The 22,807-nt window shown below is 46.8% G+C and overlaps 1 protein-coding gene across 1 annotated transcript in view; it reads right to left on the bottom strand.

Annotated features, from left to right (window-relative positions):
* ARHGAP31 (Rho GTPase activating protein 31) overlaps window positions 1-10,503 on the bottom strand; it is a 55,787-nt gene extending 45,284 nt beyond the window's left edge. Inside the window, exon 1 of the mRNA XM_072361519.1 lies at window positions 9,797-10,503. Within this exon, the coding sequence (XP_072217620.1) occupies window positions 9,797-9,896 (100 nt within the window). The 5' untranslated portion in view covers window positions 9,897-10,503. The remainder of the gene's footprint in view (window positions 1-9,796) is intronic.
* Between the last annotated feature and the right edge of the window lie 12,304 nt (window positions 10,504-22,807).

The following is a 22,807-nucleotide window of genomic DNA, read 5'->3' as shown; positions in this document are numbered from 1 at the left end:
AGGCAGCAGCGTGTGACTGACACTTGCAATGGAGCCAGGAAGGAAGAATAATAGAGTCAATAGATCAAAACCATCCCTTCCCATTTACTGCTCTTAAGCCCGCCTTAGGCACAGACCCTTGATATATTGACTTTGGCAAAGTGTGCAAACTGCCATCCTGGCAATGAAGGTATTTGAATGAAAGGAGAGAAAAAAGAAGAAAACTAAAGAGTTAAGGAAGGGAAACCAAAAGTGCTAGCAACGGGGGAGAATCCCCCTTGCCTTCTCTGTGACCTGGAGCTGTCAGCTCAAGCCAACTCCACAGTCTCTTCAGAGGATCCAGGCTATTTGTTTTATCTTTTTCTTTGCCTCATTCCTTTACCTTGCTGCACTTCTGGTTTCCAGCTGGAATGGGATGCGAAGGGAGAGAACAGGATTATGTAAGGAAGGCTGCTGCACTATTTTTCTGGCTTGATTATAAGCAGAAGGTGCAATAAATCTCTCAGTAGAGCTCATTCTCATTTAGTGTCTTGTGGATCTGAGACTACCTGACCAGACCAAGGGTGAGGCAAACGCAATAGCAAGTAGAGAGGATAAAATGAGCAAAATGGTGAAGCCATTCCCCTCTCTCATTTTGCACAAGGAAAGAAAGCAATTCAGACCTGCTGACAGCTTATTTATTTCATACGAACTGTGGCTCTGGGGTCCAGAAAGAGGGCTCATCTTCCCATCACACCACTGAGCCTCACAAGGGATGACTGCAGGGATGAATGGAAAAACAAGCATGAAGTGCACATGGAGCAAGGGTTTTTTTTTATGCACAGGTTGGCCCTGCTATGCTGCCAAGCCACTTGTCTGCAGCAGGACAGACGGTCGCACTCACTGCTAGAGATGGCAAATGCAGAACTCTTACAGCAGCAAGAATATCCCAATTGAAATACTCAGATTCAGAATGGCAGACCTATCCTTTTCCTTCTAGTGTTCTGGGTTTGCTCTATCAGCATTTTTGATGAGTCGAGGAATACAGGCAATGAGCATTGCAGAGCTCTAGACTGGATCTTGCCTTCTGTGCCCTGCATCCCACATTTAGGGACAGTTTGTGAGCACGTCAGCACTTTCCAGGTAAAAAAGGCAGCACAGATGCTGCTGTGTCCGGTGAAAACCACAGTGATATTCTCTAAATGAAGGTTGTACCAGAGCCAACCTCCTGTCTGTCATCTATGGGAAACAAGTTACATGGCAGTTAAAGCAGGAATGTCCCCCGGCCCTCTGGATGCTCATTCCCTGTTTTAGAGATGCAGGTACACCTCCTCTAACCATTTAGCCGCCTGACAGCATTTAATCACATTGCAAAAGCAAATGTACACACCATCCTAGGTGGAAGAAAACAGAGAAAGGACATGAGATGCAGAGAGAGTTTCGCATTTTGTTCGGGGGTTAGTTTTTGTTCTTTCTTTAACTGTTCTGTGCTTTACAGAATGAAACAAAGCCTCCTGTTCCAGATGATAAATCTTCAAGCTGCTCTTGGCCCCCGAGAGCACAGAAGATAATAGCATTTCCAAAGGCATTTAGTTAGCTGAGCCTTGAGCATAGAAGAGGGCAAAGAGGAGGAGGAGATAAATGGCCATGAACCCAGCTCAGCTGCTCGGGGCATATTTTGGAGAGCAGCAGCCACAGCTGAGCATCCTGCATGGGGACACACACGTTCCCTGCCCTGCCCAGTCCCTGTGATGGAGCAGGACACATAACACAGGCACTGGCACAGAAACAAGTAAGACCACCAGTCCTCAGCTTTCCACCTCCATGTGTATAAACCTGAGGATGATGTGCTGCCTTGCAGCACTGTTTGTGGCATTCTATTAAGCCAAGGCATGCATAGCTCTCATAAGATACAGCATATCAGCCTATTCTATAAAGCATACATTAACTTGCTCAAGCTGGCCAGCAGCAAGACTGCAGAAAGCATTAAAGAATAGGGGTTCTTTCTGAAAAGGTAATTCATTTTTAGTATTAACCGGAGCAGAAAGGACGCTCAGTATTGCCCCAGTTGCATTTTCAGCCTATGTTGGGAGGCCAAGGCCAATTTCTGACAGAAACCATGCACATTACTAGGACCATTAGAAAAACCATGAAAAGCATTACTTAATAATAAGTGGAGGGAGATGTGATTTCCCATCTGCTCAGCACTGGTAAGGCCATGTTTGGTGCACTGTGTCCAGCTCTGGGCTCCCCATAGAGGAAAGACAAGGACCTCATGGAGCAAGTCCTGCTCAGTGCCATTGTCACATTTGCTGCTTTCCACATGCACATAAGTTTTCCTAAGTCCAACTGGCCATCCAGTCAACCAAGCATTGCTGGGAACTGGGGCTTTCACAGCTGCTGGCACCAGGATGGAGGCAGGGCATTTTGAACCAAGGCTGAGCCTCTCTTTGCAAACAAGGGACCAGCAACTAAAAGCAAAAGGTGTGTGTTTTGCTCTTTCTCTTCTGGTGCTCTTTTGTTAAAAGCAAGAGAAGTCTCCACTTGGATGAAAACTGGGAATCCAATCCAGCTATTATCACGTTAAAGGCAAGAGGGTGCGGCAAAAGAGGACCTCACTATCTGCTACAGTGGTGCGTGCCAAAAGACTTGTAGGGTTAGGGACTCAACTCCTCATTCCCATACACCATGATAGCATTGGTTTGGCACTTTAGTGAGGCTAAAGTTCTCTATCAGTGTCTTTAACTTCATTATATGCAAGGGCTACACATGTGACAAGAACAGTCTCAAGCCCATGGTAGGCACTTGCACATCTACTGTCACACTGGTGCAGAATACCAGAAAGTCTGCTTGTGGCTTCAGATTAAATATAGAAAACAGAGGGTTACGTTATTGAATTACAGATGAAAGTTAATAATACAGTCAGCACAGTTGCCCCACATTATTTAATTCCAGAGTAAATTCAATTTATGTTGCTCTGCTCTGTCTGTGTCCATTGTAAACATGCTGCAGATTTTTTTTGTGTTGACAATGCAAAACACATCCACTGAAGTTATCAGCAGAGAAGCTGAAGGTTCTGGCATGCTAACAAAGGATAACTGGGGCTCGAGGCCCTGGGGTTGGATGGAAAGTTGCTCTTAAAGTAACCGTCAGTGGAGCCAGTCAGCAGCTTTGATCTTGTGCTAGGTACCTAGAATAACGTGGATAAGATCCTTAAGATCATCAGGTCCAGCCATCACCCAAGTTCACCACTAAACCACAACCCTGAGCACCACATCCACACACAGGTTGCTGTGTCAAAGTCACAAGTTTACCCAACCTCTGCTGGTGGTTCAAGACTGGAGGCAGACACCGGTAGTTCTCTCCTCTTAGTCACCCTCAGTTTGTATTTCACATGGAGGGAAACAACATCTGATGCAGATCGGAGATGTGGTCTAAGAAGTGACACGGATGGCCAGTGTGAAAGCCACCTCACCCCACACCCAGCACTGATAAAGCAGAAACACTGAATCATATGTCTGACACAGCCCTGACTGTCAGCAAATGCTGTAAAACTGTGTCATATACGCAAAGTCTGAGTTATGGGCGCAACAGACTCTCCAAAGCAGAACCAGGTCCACACTGAAAACTTTAGAACCGAGCACTGAGATCACTCAGATCACTTATTCTCACAACTACACCAGCTGCGTTGCACATCCATCTCATGCAGTGCCAGCGTTTCATCCACCACAGGTATTTGCTTGAGCCACTGCAAGCTGTCACATCACAGGCACCATCCTTGCTGCCCCACATCCAGATGAAATCAGCTGTCACCAACAAAGAGAAATCAAAATACACTTTTTTCATCTAGGATCTGAAGGGAAGACATGTGATTCACGCTGCTCACCAAGGACGGAGGAGAAGGCTGGGCGTGTAGATGACACGTGTGCCTCCCGCAGTGCTTGGTGAGGGAAAGGGAAAGCAGGAAGCAGCATGGAAGAGTTCTCTGCTAATCACAGAGCTAACAGCGAAAAGTCAATACAGTACAAGGAGCTGAGCTCGATATGAATGTTTATCTGCAGTAACACCATGGCACGGGGACACAAATCTCCAGCTCTCAGGAACCAGAAACAGATTGAGTAAGTAACATAAACATCATCCAAAGCAAGGAGGAACAGTGGAGCTGCAGAAGCAGACAGATGGCTCCTGCTCCCGTTGTTCCCAATGTCTTGCTGCTCTCACTTTGTTGCCATAGAGTCTGATGTCTGGGACCCATAACATGATGCTCCGCTTATGAGAGTGGGTGGAGAAAAGCAAACTCTGTTATTAACAGTTTTCCCCCTGTGCTCTCCGTTTTGACAGCACAGCATCTCACCTCTCTGTCCTCTACACGTGCCTTGCACACTGGAATGGTGGCCCTAGCCCACCATTTGCTCATCCCTTTCTTTTGCCTCTAATTTCAGATCCAGGCTGTCCTGCTGGCTCCCATCACAAAGATAAGGGGATGCAGCCTTAACATGCAGATGACACATTCCCAACCTGGAGCAGACACCCCACAGCACAAATCATGGGGCTGTTTGCTCCATCAGCAGTGGGAAATGCAGAGCAGACTGCAGCAGCACATCCAATCCCTTTCCAACCAACCCAAAGAGGCTTTGCTTGTCCCCTTCTCCTCCCAGCCCCTGATGCTTCTTCCCACACCCAGGTGACAAGAGTTTGCATAGCCCCAGAACGATGTGGGTTAGGGAGCTGATCTGGATTGAGAGCAACCTGTCTGCAAAAAGTGAAAAAGGTTTCTTTTTCAGATCAGTCCTTCAGACAGAGCTCCCCAGTGCCACAGTTTCTAATTTCGAGAGCAGGACGAAGGCAGCTCTTCATTCTTTTGCAGCAGATTAAACGAGCATGTGGCGTTTTCATTTTACCAAGGAGACTTTAAAATAATGGCCTTGTCTTTTTCCTCCACATCGCCATTAATGATCCTTCAGCAGTTTTCCCAGGCCTTTCTGCATGCATCACTAACCAAAAGCACCTAATCAAAAGCAAGGGCATGCATTCACTTCAATATGTCAACACGAGAGCAGCTTGAAAAGAAATAAAGTAAGCAGACACAAATGCATCTTTTCTGGCAATGTAATTCTTCAGCATCTAATTCCACTTTGGAGCCCAGAAATTCACGCTGTGACATGGGGTAAATCTTAGATGTTCAACAGCATTAGGCAAAAGCACAAACCAGTTGCTACACACTTATGTGAGCTAAGGGTTTTTGCACGCACCCATGCTCAGCCCTGCCTGCTCCTATCCCAGACACACACAGCTGCACACGTGAGGAAGGAAAGCCCTCTGTGACCCAGAAAAGTTGCTCCACATCTGGGCTGCAGGTTTGAGGGCTGGCTCCAAAGGGATCCTGTCCTCAAAGCAAACTTCCTTCCCGAATGGCAGCTCTCATCTCTCTTAGCTCAGATGAGGCAGCTTCATCATGAAATACATGGCATCAAAGCCGGGCAAGGCTGTCCCAAACCAGTCAGAGAGCAACCAGGGCCACCTTTCCTTGGACAAACCTATGGTAATAGGTTTAATTAATTGAATTATTGCTACTGTTTCCCTTCAGAAACCCTTGCCAATCCTCCTGTAACGTCTTGACCTGCTGCAGCTCTCATAAGCTGTTATAATTTTGTTTGGGGAACTAGTGCCAGCCAGAACTACTACATTTTTATGAGACCACTAGCTCTAAATGAAAACTTTTCATACTCTTTCATTCCGATGCAGCTGTGACAAGGCAGGGGCAGTCTCTGAAAAGGCTGATAACGTCTCCCTGTGCTACTTCTGCAGAGCACAGCTCCCTTCCTTCTGTGCCCCCAGGGAATGATGCTGGCTGACCAGGAGCCTGGCCATGGCAAGGAGAATACGAGGGGTCTGGTGGTTTCAAAGGTCCTCCAGTGAAGCGGCCCTACTTCTGCAGCAAACAACAAACAAAGGCAATAACCAGTGCTGGGCAATGTGACAGAAAGTGCTTGGGTGCCACTGTGGGAGCCGCGGGGAATGTGGGAGGGGGTTAAAGGGAAAAGCTGAGCTCATTGCATCCCAACCAAACATCAGGCAGGAAACAGATGTGCAGCAAACCACAGAGGGGTACAGTGACACCAGAATTAACGGCTGATGGGGGAGACTAGGACGTGCCAATCAGACCTGCAGGCTGAGAATAAGGTGCCTAGTCTGAGACTTGGCCTTTTGCTGTGCTGATAGCCTATCTTTGCCCATCATAGTAAGATGGAAGAGAAAGACTCAGCTTTTTTTCTGAGTCCTACCTGGCTCTCAACAAATGATGCAAAGGTACATCTGAGTCAGGAGTGATTCCAGAACAAAAGAACAGACTGTCTTTTACAAGCACAATCCAATTTTTATAGATGCTGTGGTCGTTGCTGTTTAAAAAGAATGGAAGTTGTACCTGATTGAGTACCTCGTAACCCAGTCTGAGTCTTCCACATTAGAAGTACTGGGAATATTAACCTCATTTTTTTCTTAGTTCCTCTCATTTTAACAGCTTTGAACTTTTCAGCCCCCTCTTGCAACATTCTGTGTTATGCCCAAAAGCAAGACTATTGTTTCTGACTGTTTTCTTAAGCAGATCAGATTGTCTCACCTCAGTTAAGGGTTGTGCACAGCCTTGTGTCACCTATTCTCTGCTGGCCCACCCATCACTATAAAATAGTTGCCATTGAGGAAATCAGAGTCCCAACATGTGTCTCCCACTGAGTTCAGCAGAAGCACTACGTGCTTTTCCCCTCTGGACACCTGGATGGTTATCAGGAGGCCAAAATAAGGCTCTAAAAGCCCTGAGTGCTAACAACTCACTAGATCCATTGCAGCAGTACAGCACTTTAACCAAGTCCAACACAATGAAGCATTTCAGTAGAGAGTTAGTCCTCTTGCCAACAGAAAGACCTGAAAACGTAACTCAGACGTGCACTTTAGATTCAGAAAACAGAAAGCAGTTAAGGAACCCAACACCCATTTTTGTCTCATCTGATGATTTTTGTGGCCTGACTCATGACTACAGATGCTTGGGAGCACTGATAACAGCCAGCCCCCATAAGGAGCACAACAGCTCTCTGTGTCTAGACCGCTGGCAGGAAAAGGCCAAGTAGGGTCAAACGCAGCAGTGACAGGAACTGACTTGAAATGTGGTAAATTCAAGGCAGCCGAGCTTCAAACCAGCCGCCAGACAGCAACATCTGTCCACATTACTAAGCTGGGTCAGATCTGAAGAATCAACATAGGGCTAACAGTCTGTAATCTCCTGAACTACCCCCAGTGAACCTGATGAAGTATTTACACCTACACCGCTCTTAAATACTGTTTGCAAGTCTGACACAGCTTCTACTGTATTATCATAAAGCTCATTACTAGGCTCACTACACTGGGCTCAGCTTTTCTGATCAGGGAGCAGTGGGATCTCATCACCTTCCATTGAAACGCAGCCATCTCTGATGCAGACCACTGCTATTTATTAAACGGTTAAATGACAGGAGAGGAAATGCTGATACCTTAAGCTTAACATAACCCTCTCCACTGGAATTTGGCAGGGACACAGGGACTAAGGTCCTTGCAGAAAGCACAAGCCGCTCTTCAACAACCACAAGCATTCAGGAGCTCAAGTTGTGCATTTCCTCTGCAGAGCATCACGCGCACCACACAGCACCCCCTGTCTGTAACAGCTGCCCATTTATCCCAAGGGAAAACGGCAGATTGAATTGGCTGTCCTAGAACCTGCTTTCACAAAGATTCACCTCAAACCCTTCCCTGCAGAGCAGCTGACGTGCTCTCCCCCTCCTCAGTGCTGCCAGCTTCCATGAACAGACAGGTACTGCTTCCAAGCAAGGAACGGACAGAGCCTGCTTCCACCAGTTAAACACACGTATCTCAAGCAGAGACTGTCAGTACTTTGCATCTGTGACAAAGCCTCTGCCTGCAGAAGTGCTGGCTTGTCTCTGAGAACAGGCAGGACGATGTAACTATCCCCAAACCAACTATCTCTCACGCTCTATTGCTCTTCTGATTTTGTTTCATAAAGTACAGGTTGCAAATTCACGACGTGCTGGTGACATCTGAACGTTCTCTTCTTCCCAAAAGGCCACCTTGGCACTCTTGGTTACATTCCTACCGATCCAACACAACTTACTTCTCAATAAACTTCTAACAACCGAGTCTTTCATTTCTGGATCCCACAGCACTGGGCCACGGGATGTGCTATTCAGCAAATAGCAGCACTGTACAAAGGGGAAAGGGACTTCACGTCCTCTCTGGTTCTCCTCAGTGCTGAGGGAGAAGTAGGTTGGCACTATGAACCATCCCACAGATGAGACAATGCCTTTCTTTCTTGTGCCCAAACAAACTATTTTAAAGAACTGCAGGGCTTCTGGTAATAAGTTTTGCTGTTCTGGCCTAATTTCAGCTGCAGTAATTATGTCTCTCCCTTAAAAATCCCCCTTGATGCTCCAGCTGAATATAGTGGCTGTACCTGCCTTCCCCGTGCTGTTTTTCAGTGTTCTTGTAAACAGCTGTAAATTATTCCTCCACCACTGCCGCTCACATAAGCACCGAGTGGAGTTTATCTAGCTGTATCTTGCACTGCCAAAGCAGTATCAGTTCATTAAGTCTGTTATTCTGGCTGCTTCGATTCAGTGGCTGTTAAGAGCTATATAAGTTAAAGGATACGGTAATTGTTACTGTCGGCTCACAATGAAATTGAATGACTGGCTTTCCCCCATACCTGAATAAATGCATGTATATAACATTTTATCTCAGTGATATATGCTCTGTCCTCTTCCCAGTGCCGTGGAAAGGACATCCACTATATAGTCCATCCCGCTGCCAGTGCTATTCCTCCCTTCACTCCATCAGCCATGCTCATCAGCAAATGAAAGACCCGATTGTACAGCCCTGCCTGCACAGCGCTGACATTGCTGCTGGAAGCTCTCCTGCTTAGAGCAGCCTGACATCGGTAAAAGTTAACTGACTCCAACTGGCACAGAGTACTAACATCAGGGATGGGAACAGGCGTGGATTTATCTTTCCTTATTCCATAAGTCAAACTCTCTGTTTCTTCTCTAGTCTTCCAACCCTCTCTTGGAAAAATCACCATGCATCCTCCCACAACCAAGAGTCACTGCTTCCAACTTGGGACCCTCTAGTCTTATCACTCTTATCTGAGCTACGATGTTTCGATCTCATGTTTGGGAGCAGGGTGGTAGGGGGGAGGAGGAGAAGAGGGAAAGATAGAAAGCAGAGCAATGAAAATGTTGGCTCAGCTGCCCCTCACACCTCACACCCAGCCATGCACCACCTCCAGCTTCTGTCCTGCCTCAGTACCCCAGGAAAAGGACAATACAGGACCAGGAATCAAGGATGGGCAGATGGGATGTCCCCAGCCCCTCTACAGGTCCTGCTGCACTCTTGTCCCACAGACTTCAGGAATACTGGGTCTGAGTAGAGGCAACACGCTTCTCTCCAAGCCCAGCTCCCTAATGCCTACCTTCTCCAAGGCCAAGGGGATGGGAGAGGGCATCACAATGTGCATGGGGCCATCTGTGCCCGCACTGACGCAGCCCCATCCCCACACACTGTGCTTCTCATGCAAGAGCCATGCAGGCACATCACCAAAGCAATCCTCCACTTGTTCGTTCATTGTGAGTGCCTGGGCACTGATTCCACTTCCCACAGATAAAACTGATCCAGGTTGCCTAACCCTCACCTTTGGGAAAGGTTCGGTTGCCAGTCCCGCCGATGAAAACTAAAACCCAAAAGCCAGGACACGCATTCTACTCCTCTGCAACCAAAGTAAGAATAAAAAGGCATTTACCATCCTGCCCAGAGCTCTCCAGATGTTCCGTCAGGTCACAGCCGAATGCGCTCGAGGCTCCCTTCCTCTTGAGTTTCTGCTTGGCTCCCTTGTTCTTCATGAGGTTAGTCCCAAAAGAGGTTCGCCCCCCTCCTGCCTTCCCCCCCACCCCCCGGCCTGGTGCGGGATGACAAAAACTGGCTCTTCTCAGACCACCGCCCGCGTCCCGCTCCTGGGAGGTAGCATCGGGGGTCCCACACGGCGTCCGGACAGAGAAATCAACATTAATCCCCACCAGATGTTGGGCTGCTCCGGTGGCAGGGGAAGGTCAGGGTGCAAGTAGGCTGCCCAGCAGCGATCATAGCTCACTCCCGGAAGGCTTCGCATCGAGGGGAAGCGGCTGGTGGACGGGTGCCCGCATCCGAGCTGGTGAGATGAGGGCAGGCGGTGGTGGCTTTGGGGACTTCTGTCCCTCAGCACAGCCCTGGGACGCTCTGCAGTCACCCTTCTGGGTTTCGTCAGCCAGGCTGTCGCTGCCGCCAGCCGCAAGTGTCCCGCTCTGGTCTTCCTTCTCCCAGCTTTTGGAGGAGAGTGGGTCCTCCAGCGGACTAATGGAAAGGGACTGGGGAAGAGCCTGTGCGAGGCTCCTCGCTGGCTCCCCCCCTTCCCCTCCTCCTGCCGTCGGACAGCGTGAGGAATGAGAAACCAGCTTCCTGTCCTGACTCCCTCTCCCGCTCTCCCTCCTTTCCCCCTCTTTGACAAATCCTAGGATTATCCAGCTGAAAAAAAACGCTGAAAGGAAGTTTGCCGAGGAGGAGCGGAGCGAGAGGGGGGGAGGTGGAGGGATGCAGAGGACGTTTTTTTGGCAGTAAAGTGCATTTGTGTGAGAGAGGCTGAGGAAAGGCAGCGAGGGGCTGGAGGACGGGGGAGGAAGAGGGAAAGCCTGCCCTGGCCATGGGCAGATAACGGGCTGATGGAGGAAATCACGGCTCCCTCGGCACCACTGAGGCTCGTGGTTGGGCGCTTCCTGAGCTGACAAGGCTCAGCCCCAAAAAGGCCCAAGAGGGGAGGCCAGGAGATCCCTGCCACCACTGGTCAGTTCCTTTGTCCCAGTGCATTCCTCCACCATGGCTCTATCCCTTCAGGGTATGCCTGCCTCTCCAGAGGCATGGGCTGGGATTGGTAAAGCATGAGACGGGAGCAGAAAGTTGGGAAATGAAAGACTGGGAGGCGGGAACCCTCCTCCCTCCTCCCTGGCTCTCAGCAAGCAGAAACAGATGCTGTTCCTGTGCTGCACGGTCAGCTCCCAGAGAAAGCTGCCCTTTGCTGAAGAAGGGATTAGAAGGCAAGAAGCTGCATCACCCAGGTGTGACAAGAAGGAAAATGGGATGGCTCTTCCATCAGCACCAGATCCTGCACCCATCCAACACCTCTCTGCGTTACACACATCTCTGCTTGTGAGAGCAGTCTCTTAGGTTTTCTCTGTATTTTCTCTCCCAGAAATTCAGAGCTCCTTCTAGGACTGAGGATGCCAATGGTATGTATGCTCCATAAAGGGAGGCAAGCCTTGCTCTCCAAGGGTTTCGCTGCCCCCTCCTGCCCCATGCCACAGAACACTCTGTGGGTCTCAGTGGAAAATGAACAAACAGAAACAGGTCCTTGCAGCTTTTCACTAAAAAACAGCCATAATCGGTCCAAGAAGTTTTTTGGGGTTTTTGTTTTATTTTGTTTTGAAGGAAAGTTGGCCAGGAAACATTGCAAAGGACTCCTTCAAAATCCCTCCTACCTCAACCCCCACCAGCACAGAAATCTGGCCTCCTCCCACAGACCCACACCCCTTCTGACAAGCTTTTGACAATGTTTCTCTGATAAACCAAGTTCCATTGCAATCCTTCTGCTGCCAAAATCCTTTCAGTTTCTGTCCCTTTATGTGGCGACTATTTTTTTAAATTTTTTTTTAACTTTTTTCTTTAATTTTTTTCTATTTTTTTAAACTTTTTTCTTTAAATTTGTCTTCAAAAGGGTTGAATGTTATCACATTGCATGTGAGGAAATACTCCACCAGTCCTAGTAAAGGACCTTGAGCAATTATAAATCCTATTGTGCAGCTTATCGTTGTAATTATCACCACTATCCCTGTTTTATAGCTGGCTGACAGAAAGATGATTCGCAGAAGGGTATCGGAGAGCAGCTATCTTGCCTGTCAGCTCCCACCCTCCTGCTCCTGAGTTCTTTCCACCAGCCCGATGGCTGTTCTCAGGAACCCCCCAAGCCCACGCAACACTTCAAAATGCCTTGAATCTAAACTGGGATTCTCCCAGTACCTCACATCAGGATCCCTCCCTGTAACAGCATGCTGCCAAACCCATCGCATGCCACAGGACATCCTGCCTGCCTGTCTGCCAAGGCTTTAAACGGGTCAGACAGATAACAGGACACTCAGAGCTGGGTGTCGTGCCTGGCCACCTTCTGTAGGAAAAGAAACCCATATCCTTGCCCTTTGTGTGGGAAGCACATCCTCTCACTCACATCTCGCATGATGCTGAGACCCAGAGCAGCTTCACCACTGGGAATCACCATGCCCAAAGACAAAAACGCTGTGGGGATGGGTAGACAATGTGAAAGCAGAGTCATGCCACGATGTGAGGAGCACCAGAAGAGGTTGAGCCATGGCAGGGTGGCTTGTGTTGCAGCGGGACAAGGTTCAGCATGAGGACAGAAGGGATTGCCCGGGGAGCCCAGGCTGGGAGGAGGAGGTCAGGCAAGGTGAGTGAGAACCAAACAAGGGAGGCTTTACAAACTAAGCGTTTCATATCACAGCCTGAAATCAGTGCTGAGCCAGGGGATTTTTTTCTGAGGGAAAGGGGCGATGTTCTCCTCCACAGAGGAAAAAATAAGAAGCCTGGATTTGTGCAGTCTGGGAGGCAGGGAAGTCTGCAATAGCTGGGGTGAGCAGTGGGGTTAAAATGTAATCCAGTGTCCCTCCTGGAAAAGCTTTCTCAGATGAAAACATGGTAAAGCCAGAGAGGAAAAGAGCTTGGGCCACATGTATGGAATAATAAAAAAGAGTCCAAAGCTGAAACAGCTGGCAAAAAAGTAAAGTATGTGGGGGGGATTTTTATCCAACTTTGAAAAAAAAGGGGGAGTAAAAAAAGTGAGTCTGCAAAATAAAAACAATACCAGGCCAAGCAGGAGCTCTAACACGAATTTACAGACAGCATAGTAGCATGAAGGTGCGCTGGAGGGCCACCTCTCCACCGACAAGGTGCTCACCCTACAGCCTGCAAGCCCACACGTGTATATGGATTAACATGGCATGGGTAATGACTGTGTGCTCCTCCTCATCTGCACAGGTGGGCTATTCATAATCCCAGAAGCAACCAGAGAGCCCTGGGAGAAGCCTTGACCACGATATGCTATTTCTGGGCACCCACCTCTCCCCTCCCCACTGCATTTCCTTCGTGGTGTGGAGCTCTTCCCTACCCATGGCTTTGAAATCTCCACTGACCTTCCAGGCGCCATGCAGCACAAAAGAGTGGCTGGGGGTGGGGGAGAATGGAAGGACCAAGGGGTGAATTCCCCTAAAAATAGCCCTGCTGAGTACGACTGTTTTCCTGACACAGACGGGTCATTGTTAGACCCTGACATGCCAGTTCAACCTCCCTCCCCTCCCCTCTGAATGCTCTTTCCTCCCCTGCCCCTCTCCGTCCGGGTTTCCTGCCTACTCCCATCGCATTGTGAAGTCTAAAGGCTGGTGTGGAGGCTTTTGTTTCTTTGAGCACCCATCATAGCACAGATTTGGGGCATTCCTTGTCTCGGAGCACCTACCACTTCTCATTCCTAACTCCTCCTATTCCTTCAGTTCTCACTGCCCTTTGTACTCCCTTGCTCATACCCTAAACCTGTGGAAGCTGCTTCACTCTGTGTTTGTACAGCATCTAGCACAGAGGGCCTCTAATTCTAGACAGGGGACTCTAATTGTTCTTTATTTAAACAATATAAAAGCCATTATAGAAAGGCTTTATGTTTCCCAGCGCAAAACTCCATTGATAGCGCAATAATATGCAATAGTATTATAAAGAAAATACTCAGAGACACAGCCACATAGCTAGTGAAGGCTTCCTTCTTAGAGGTGTGCTCTGAGACTTCTCCAAGCATCTTACCAAAGAGATGGCCTGTTCAGTGAGGCAGGAAGGCCACAAACCTCATTCCACGGAGCCATTCCAAACTCACACGTGCCCTCTTGTGAGCACGTTGCCAACAGTTTTTGGATAACATGGAAGAGGCAGCCCTGTGCTGAGTATGAGCAAAGCAGCACATCATGGAGAAAGGTGATTCCTCAACACGTTGCCTCAGTGCAAATAAACACTCCCGACTAAAATGGGAATTGTTTGGCCACCCTTCTTCATAGAATCATAGAATGGACTGGGTTGAAAAGGACCACAGTGACCATCTGGTTTCAACCCCCCTGCTATATGCAGGGTCACCAACCACCAGACCAGGCTGCCCAGAGCCATATCCAGCCTGGCCTTGAATGCCTCCAAGGATGGGGCATCCACAACCTCCTTGGGCAACCTGTTCCAGTGCATCACCACTCTCTGTGTGAAAAATTTCCTCCTCATATCGAACCTAAACCTCCCCTGTATTAGTTTAAAACCATTCCCCTTTGTCCTATCACTATCCACCATCATAAACAGTCATTCTCCCTCCCGCTTATATGCTGCTTTCAAATACTGGAAGGCTGCAATGATGTCTCCCTGGAGCCTTCTCTTCTCCAAGCTAAACAATCCCAGTTCCCTCAACCTTTCCTCACAGGAGAGGCACTCCAGCCCTCTGATCATTTCAGTGGCCCTCCTCTGGACCCGCTCCAAGAGCTCCACATCCGTCCTGTGCTGTGGGCCCCAGGCCTGGACTCAGTACTGCATATGGGGCCTCACAAAAGCTTCATAGAGGGGGACAATCACCTCCCTCTCCCTGCTGGACACCCCTTTTTTAATGCAGCCCAGAACACAGTTGGCCTTCCAGCCTGCAAGCACACACTGATGGCTCATGTCCAGCTTCTCATCCACTAGGACCACCAAGTCCTTCTCCACCGGGCTGCTCTCAAGGAGATCTTCCCCTAGTGTGTATAAATACCAGTTTCCCCCAATTAGATAAGCAAAGGGGCCTACAGTAATTGAACAACTTCCTTAAAGCTACTGTGTGAGTCTATAGGAAAGCAAAAAGCCAATTGACAGCATCTATGAATGTGGGAAACGCTTTAAATGTAATCCCATCCCTCCTCACTTGCTACCAGCCTGTGAGTACAGGTGATAACCAGGATCTCAAGCATAGCCAGGAGTTGAGAAAACTTAACACCAGAAGAAAATCCTGAAGACGTCTGTCTATCACTTCAGACTCCTTTTGCTTAATCACCGTGTCCAGCTGCTATACCAAGTGTGAAAGAGAGCAGATGACTTTCAGTGTCTTTTCCTTCACATTTGCATTGCACTGGTTCTAGGAGTTTCACCAGTGTTCACCGTATAGGAACTGTTGTAGCAGAAATGAGAAATCTGTAGAACTAGAGGTCTATACCACTGAAAGAGAAACTATTTAGTCTCTCCTACATTCAATTCTGACAATCAACAGCACTGCTAGTACACAACAGAGGCCCCAATGCTTAAACTTCTGGTTAGCACAGCTACAGCCACTCAGAGAACACTGATGCCAGCATCCTCTCCACTGCCTGTATTCCCACCCTCTTATTAACAGGTCTGCCAGTACTGTTGCACTGGGGGAAAGAAGTTGTGGGTTAACCACAACAACAGCATTTCATTACAGTTCCTTCATTTTAATGGTGATGCTAGGCTAAGGATGGAGAAATAGTCCCTGTTGTAAGAGATAGGATGGAAGGGATGAAATAACTGGCTTTCCAGAGGTGTTCACTCAAGCACTAATCTGTTCTGATCACTTCCTCTAGAAGAGAAGAGCCATTTTGTTATAACCTGTTGCAAAAAGAAAAACATTACTCAAAAGATGCTCATTATTTCAGGGATAAAAACTAGCCTGTTACGTGCTATTTTTTTTAGAAATCACTTAAAATCCGATTCCTTTTATTTTGGGGTCTTCTCTTGATCAAGTACAAGAAACTTCTTTTTCATGAAAGGGCTACATCTTGTTTTAGCACAAGCTTTCAACTATGACTCCTCTTTTGTCTTTGAATGTCTAGCACACCAAGGAAGAGTTCCTATTATGATGGTCTTTGGCTAGGGCAGACGGTTACTTCACCCCTTCCTTCTGCCTCTAGCAAGGTGAAACAGGGTTTGATGGAAGGAAGAGAGAGGAGAGGAAATAAATACAAGTTTGAAAAAGCCACATGTGCCCTCTGCAAACACCTCTGCGAGAGGGATATCAGCTGTGATGGGCAGAGTGCTAGCAGCTGTGGCCAGCAAGGCCAGGTGTTTCTGCAAGTGGTGGCTCCGGCACATTTATTGTTTCTTGTTTCAACGTGCTGGGCTAAATCCCTGTAGGGAGCGTAGTGGTGGGTCTGCACAAGTCATCTCCTATTGTCTTCTTCACAAGGCTGACCATATCCTCTCTCCCTTCCAGGCTTTCCCTTCCTGCCTCTCACCACATCACTCTGTATGGTCAGGCATGTGCCTAAGTGGAAAAACAACTTGCCCTTCTGTTTTGCTCTCGGATGCTGATGTTACTGAGCAGGGAAATCAGCTATGTGGGAAGAGTCCTGACGTTTGAGTGCCCTCCTCTCAGGATGTACGCAGTGTTAAAGCTTCCCATATTCTCCCTTAGGGAAAGCTACACCTCACCTATAACATTTCTTCACCTGGATGTTGTAGCAGGTGTTTTTTTTTCTGGGGTGACATGCCAGGCCGTGCTGGTTTTATTAAACTTCTTTGGCCCACTTCCTTTTATCTTTTTCTCTGCTGTTGGAAATGTCACCAGACCTGCCATGCTGTCAGCAGCGTTGTGTTGCTTGAATCCTACAGGATCTCAACACCTCCAGAAAAAGATGGCACAGTTATCGTCTTTCCATCACAGGCCAAACGTGCTTGGCTTGCCGTGGCTCTGACACCTCACATTGTCTAAATCTGTTGTTCAGGTTATTTCCCAACTCAGTCTGAAGTTGTCTCGAGTGTGAGTTACAGCAGAAAGTGCACAGGAGACTTCAGGCTGGAACAAATAACGTGCTTTGAGTACTTTGCAATTACTTACACAGCTTAATCGACTGCTTTCAACTTTTATGGCTAGTTGAACATCACAGTAGCAGGCCAATATGGTCAGGACATCTGGGAAGCCATCTCCCATGTAACTGGGGCAGCTGTAGCAGGACCGCTGTCTCTTCTGCAGAAGAGCAGAGGGGCTTTGTTATCTCTAGAAGAAGCTTTGGCTAAGAAGCCTGGCTCCATAATGCTGCCCTGCTATTTTTAGACCCTCTTCTCGTGTGCCCACCCAGTGCTGTTCCCCTTGTTTGTTTCCTACCAAACAATGAGACCTGAAAGAATTGCTTGGATAGGAGCCAGCGCTCTTGCAAATGAAACTGTCAGGCGGCCAAGCTTTGCAACGGCCCTTTGTAACATACTGTACTGGGAAGTGGGAAGCGATTGTCCCTCTGGCTCCAAGGTCTAGCATGGGCTTACAAGCTCTGTGGTATGGTCCAGCTCCAAGCGTATCTCTGAGAGGTGTTAGAAGGCCGGGGAGGGTGAAGGCAAACAGAAAACAAAGCCAGGCGGCAAGGGGCAATGGAAGATCTGCTCTCTGTTCTCCCTCACCCCTAATCCTGTAGTCCTGCCAGTGCATGGTTTAGCAGCAGGTTGTTCCTGGAAAGCCTTCGCTATCTGCCTTGATTGTAGCAGAGGCTGTTTGTGTACATATATAGTGTTACAGGTGCAGTCAGATGTCATTCTCACTCACCACTCCATTTTTCTTTTCTGTGCTCTTGTGGGGCTTGGCTGCCATTTTCTGCAACCTTAGCACTGGGCAGTGAGGAAAAAAAAGCAGCCGCACTGGTGAGTAGAGCAATAATCATGTTAAGATTCCTCCAGCTTGTTTTGAGCAAATGAAGCCAAAGGGGAAAAAAAGAAGAAGAAAAAGAAAAAAGGAGGGTGGGTAGGAATGGAAAGAAAAAAATGCCAGACAGGAAGAAAAGAGAATGAGCAGAGATTTCTTTAAGAGGTGGGGTCTGCCTGATCCACAGCAGCCTAAATGATGAGAGCTTGGAAATTGCAGATATCCATCCAAAGTGGATTTTGTTCCATCATCTTAGGTTCCAATTTTGTTGCTTCTTTTGTCCTCCTAAGCCAAATCCTCTCTCACCAGAAATGGATGTGTATCCCAGAGGGAAATTCCAGGAACATCCTTCAGCTGGATGCGGTTTGGGTTTTCCTTTAGGCCCATAAAGCATCAGAGAGGTCAGAGCTTGCAAAAAATAGATGCCAACAAGAATCAACATTTCCAGAAGGGGAAGAAAGTTGCTGAGCATCGGAGCAAAATGTAGGGCAAGGGAGTGATCAGCTGAAAAGGTATCTGCCCAAACCACGCAAGCATCTGGTGCTCCTGCCTGAGAAGAGGGAAAGAGGGAGCACGTGTCCCCAGTGCCAGAATGCTGTGCTTTCACTCCACCAGTCACCATGTATGTACTCTTCTCTGGCAAATTTAAGAGATGTTGGGACAAATCCAATGGTTTCAGTTCTAGTTATGTAGCATCTTTCTTGCAGTCATGCCAAGTATTTGCAAGTTGAAAATGGAACCAGCACTAAGAGCTGCCTTGGAGAATGCATGCTGACAGGAAAAATGCAGCTGGGGGAGAAAATAAGTAGGTAATAATATTTTAACACTACGGGCACCTGGCACCAATTGATGGGTGTTGTAGGACAGCAGTCTTAGGCAGAAGTTGTGAGTGAAAAGGAAGTGGAAAGAAAGCAATTCAGGCATTACAACAGGCAAATCATGTAAGAGGGAGAAACTAATGCGGCAAGGAAAGGCTGCCTTTAGACTGACCCTTAGCAGACAGGATCTATGGGATAAAGTAAGCAAGATCTGGCACTGCTTCACTTCAAAGTATTGCAGACCACCTGAATAACTTAAATATCACTAATAAAATAGACTGAAAGAGTCATTTGGAGATGGCCCTTTCTAGAAGAAAATCAAGTTTTATACATGTTGAGTTTTCTGGGTGGCAGTTTTATTTTCATACATAGCAACTGTGTTAAAGTACCAACTCCTGGAGTCCTGGGACTTCTTGCAACAACTTTAATTTCCCAGTAAAACCAGAATCAAAAAATGTTAAAGCCTTCATTAGTGCACAGGGAAATTTTGAAGACACAGACTTTAAAAGCTTGGAAGATTTTGGACAGCGAGCTAAAAAACAAAGGCCTGTCTCTATAGCAGCTCCTTATTTGGTACACACAGTCTGGTCGAGAAATCTGGGATCCTCTCGGTTCATGTTGCAGTAATAAAGCAGTTTATTTCATACTTGCTATTTATTGCAGAACACAGATCCACTGTGCTCAGTGACTAAAGATCGTTTGTGGAGCCTTAATAGTCAACAGGAAATTATATTCTCATTTTGCCAAATCACTTTATCATAATGCCACTATGAAAAGGCTGTTCGTCTATTTTAGTGGTTGCTTAGGAGATGCGAGCGGGATTGGCCAGCAGCCACTTCCCTCTTCTAACTTCTCTAAGATAATGCTGCAGCCCCTTACCTACAAGCAAGCCAGAGAGGAATTGATTGAAATCAAGGAGATTTCACACTGCTTCTTGTGACCTTCTACAGCAGGAAGGACAGGTGGAGGAACCCCTGAAGTCCAACTGGATGGGAAGCAAAAAAGCTTACCAGCTGGGAGGACTGGGGAAGAAGATGAATTAATGATGTCTGAGAAGCTTAAGGATAGCAAGAAGAGGGCTGATGAGATGAAATCAATTATCTAAGGGACCACTGACAAAACACTGCATTGAGAGGCTGTATGGTGGATTCTGTTCCAGGAGGAGCCTCTTGCAGGAACCATAGTTTGGATGTGAAATGGAGGAGGAGCAATGGGAGGACTGCTAGGGACGAACTGCCTAATTTTCCTTTTAGTTGTGCTTTTGGCCTTTAAATGAAGTGAATATTCCTCTCAGAACATAGAGCTGTTTGAAAAAGGAATGTGAAATGTTGATGTTTTTTAAGGCCTAATCCCTCACCGTTGAATTAAGGCATTAGTACAAGGTCTGGGAGAAGTTTGTTGAAGTCAGAAAGAATTCCTTTCTCTATAATTTATAGACTCTTCTGGAAGTTCTAAGGAAGACTTTCTTAAAATTATTCCAGCTCTAAAATCTTGTGGGACGTTCTGACCAAAAATAAACAACTGAATTCACTACCTATGAATAATATGTCTTTTCATTAATGAGTTCTGATCAACTTGTCTTGCACATCCCGCACAGTTCCTGTACAGCTTTATCATCTAATAAAAAGCAGAATTAAAACGCCGCTTTTCTGCTCATTAACTGAATTCCTATTCTTATCCAGAGATAGACTGACACAAATCAAAAGTAAAAAAATAATTACCATGTAAATAAGCAAAGCCATTCACTATTTTCTAACATAACTAAATGCAAATTATGGCTCTGAATAAATGGTAGTGATTAGGTTGTCCTATTTACACGCACAGAGAGCTCCAACTAGCAAAAAGTTACTAAATTTAGAGGAAAGGTTATATTTAGTTTTAAATCAGGATGCTTTAATTGCCAGCTGACAGGAAGCAACCTTTTTAGTTTAGTTCTGTTTTGTTTTCTGGTAATTATTATCAGGTTTTGGAAATAACTACAAATCTGAAACACAATTAAAATAGATTGCTCCAATCATCTTATTTTGCTACCTGATATTTTTATATCATACCATCTTGAGCAGACATTGTCACACACCGTTCTTGTGGAAACTTTACAGACACTTTTCCAAGACACCCCTATTCACTCCAAGTTATTGTTGTCTTCCTCTGAAACTGTCTGGGGTACCCACAGATGAATGTGACCTTGATCACCACCTCTTTTCCAGTTAATCTTTGGAATAGGTATCAAAGTTGATTATGTTTACTGATCATAGAATCATAAAATGGCCTGGGTTGAAAAGAACCACAATGATCATCTAGTTTCAACCCCCTGCTATATGCAGGGTCACCAACCACCAGACCAGGCTGCCCAGAGCCACATCCAGCCTGGCCTTGAATGCCTCCAGGGATGGGGCATCCACAGCCTCCTTGGGCAACCTGTTCCAGTGCGTCACCACCCTCTGTGTGAAAAACTTCCTCCTCATATCGAACCTAAACCTCCCTTGTCTCAGTTTAAAACCATTCACCCTTGTCCTGTCTCTATCCACTCTCGTAAACAGCCATTGCCCCTCCTGTTTATACATTCCCTTCTAGTATTGGAAGGCTGCAATGATGTCTCCTCTGAGCCTCCTCTTCTCCAAGCTAAACAAGCCCAGTTCCCTCAACCTTTGTTCATATGAGAGGTGCTCCAACCCTGATATCCCTGCTTCCTTATGGCCAGAGTAGGAGTGAACAGCAGTGGAAACCCTCAATGCTTTGTCCTCAGGAGCCTTCAAAAACAGAATAAAATAAACAAAAACCCAAAACAACTCTTTTCACTCCAGTCTAGCACCACTTATTACAGCCTTTTGAAACCACAGATGCTTTCACATCTGAGGGTTATAAATTTTTTTAAACTTGCTACCTAAGCTTTGAAGTGCATCTGAGCACAGCACTTGCACCAGACATGGTTAGGCGCCATGTTTCCAGAAGACCTTGGACTCTGTGTCACCCCTATCAGCCCTCTTGCTCTGCCCTTTCCTGGTACAATGCTTCCTGCACTTCAGCTTTTCATGCCGTCCTTGGGTTCCCAGAGCCAGCGTGTAGGCTGCAGAACAATAGCAATTGCTGAAAATACGAAATAGGAGAAAAGAAAACATCTTGGTAAAACACTCACACACAGAGAGTAGGATATAAAAATAAGAAGTGACAGCTCAGCTCCGGGCCCCAGGATCTATGGGCTGTGGATAAAAACTGCTTCTATTTTTCTTCTAGCTTCTTCCTTCTTGCTCTGCTTCTGAAAAATGCCACTAAAGAAGCCAAATCCTCTTTGTCACCCTTCCGAGGAAGTGTATTCCTCACGTGCCAATAGCATCATAACTTCTATTACCTTAGCATATTCTGGGCCCTTCTCCCTCCTTTTATTTGATTCCAATAGCTCAGTGAATAACTTTGCAATGAATTACTTATTCTGCAGATCTAGCTTCTTATTCAATCTGTGGGCTGTCCCAGGGAAGATTGCAATTTCCTTAGGTTCTTTATTATCTTATGCTATCTGGCAAGTCTTCTGCAGTTTCTTCCTCTCATCTGTGGATTGACTGTGGACACTGAAGGGAATGTTTGGCTAGTTGTGGTTTGGAGTACATTAACCAGTTGTGAATAGACTTTGTGGCCAGAGAAAAATCAAGTGCACGGTCACATGCCAGTTCTACACTACAAAATGGTCATCATTACTACTTTAAGTTGCAACTGACTTTTTTACACCTGCATTTTTCACTTCAAGAAAGTGAATGTGAGAGGAGTACACTGAAAGGAGAATCATTTGCGCATTGGAGGGTGATGACTTCGCCATTATGTTCAGGATAGAATAGAGTCCAGCTGATTTCAGAGAAAGAAATGATGACTGGGAAATGATACTGCCAAGCTGCCAACAGCCACTTCATTACGTTGCTGTTCTGTGGCATCCTGGTGTTTTCCACATCTTCATCCCAGTCCCAAATTTGTCATCTGGAAGCAGGATGCAGCTCTGAAAGCAAATAGGACAGGTAGTGGCACAGGAAAAAACAAAGCCGTGCTTGCTCTAAGCACCACAAAATGGGAGTCCCAAAGTTGTACATATGAAGGAAGGCCTTTGAAGGGATGTGTTTGTCTTGGCAGCCCTGTTGGCTTATGTGCTGGCCCCACCTTGCCATAATGAGAGGGTTGGTGCAAAGCACAGGTTTCCTGAAGGCTCATGTCATCCCTGAGA

The sequence above is a fragment of the Excalfactoria chinensis genome, chromosome 1 (assembly GCF_039878825.1).
Source record: "Excalfactoria chinensis isolate bCotChi1 chromosome 1, bCotChi1.hap2, whole genome shotgun sequence".
NCBI classification, from domain to species: Eukaryota; Metazoa; Chordata; class Aves; order Galliformes; family Phasianidae; genus Excalfactoria; species Excalfactoria chinensis.
The sequence above is the reverse complement of the archived record's forward strand: the minus strand, read 5'-3'. Positions and strand labels throughout refer to the sequence as shown.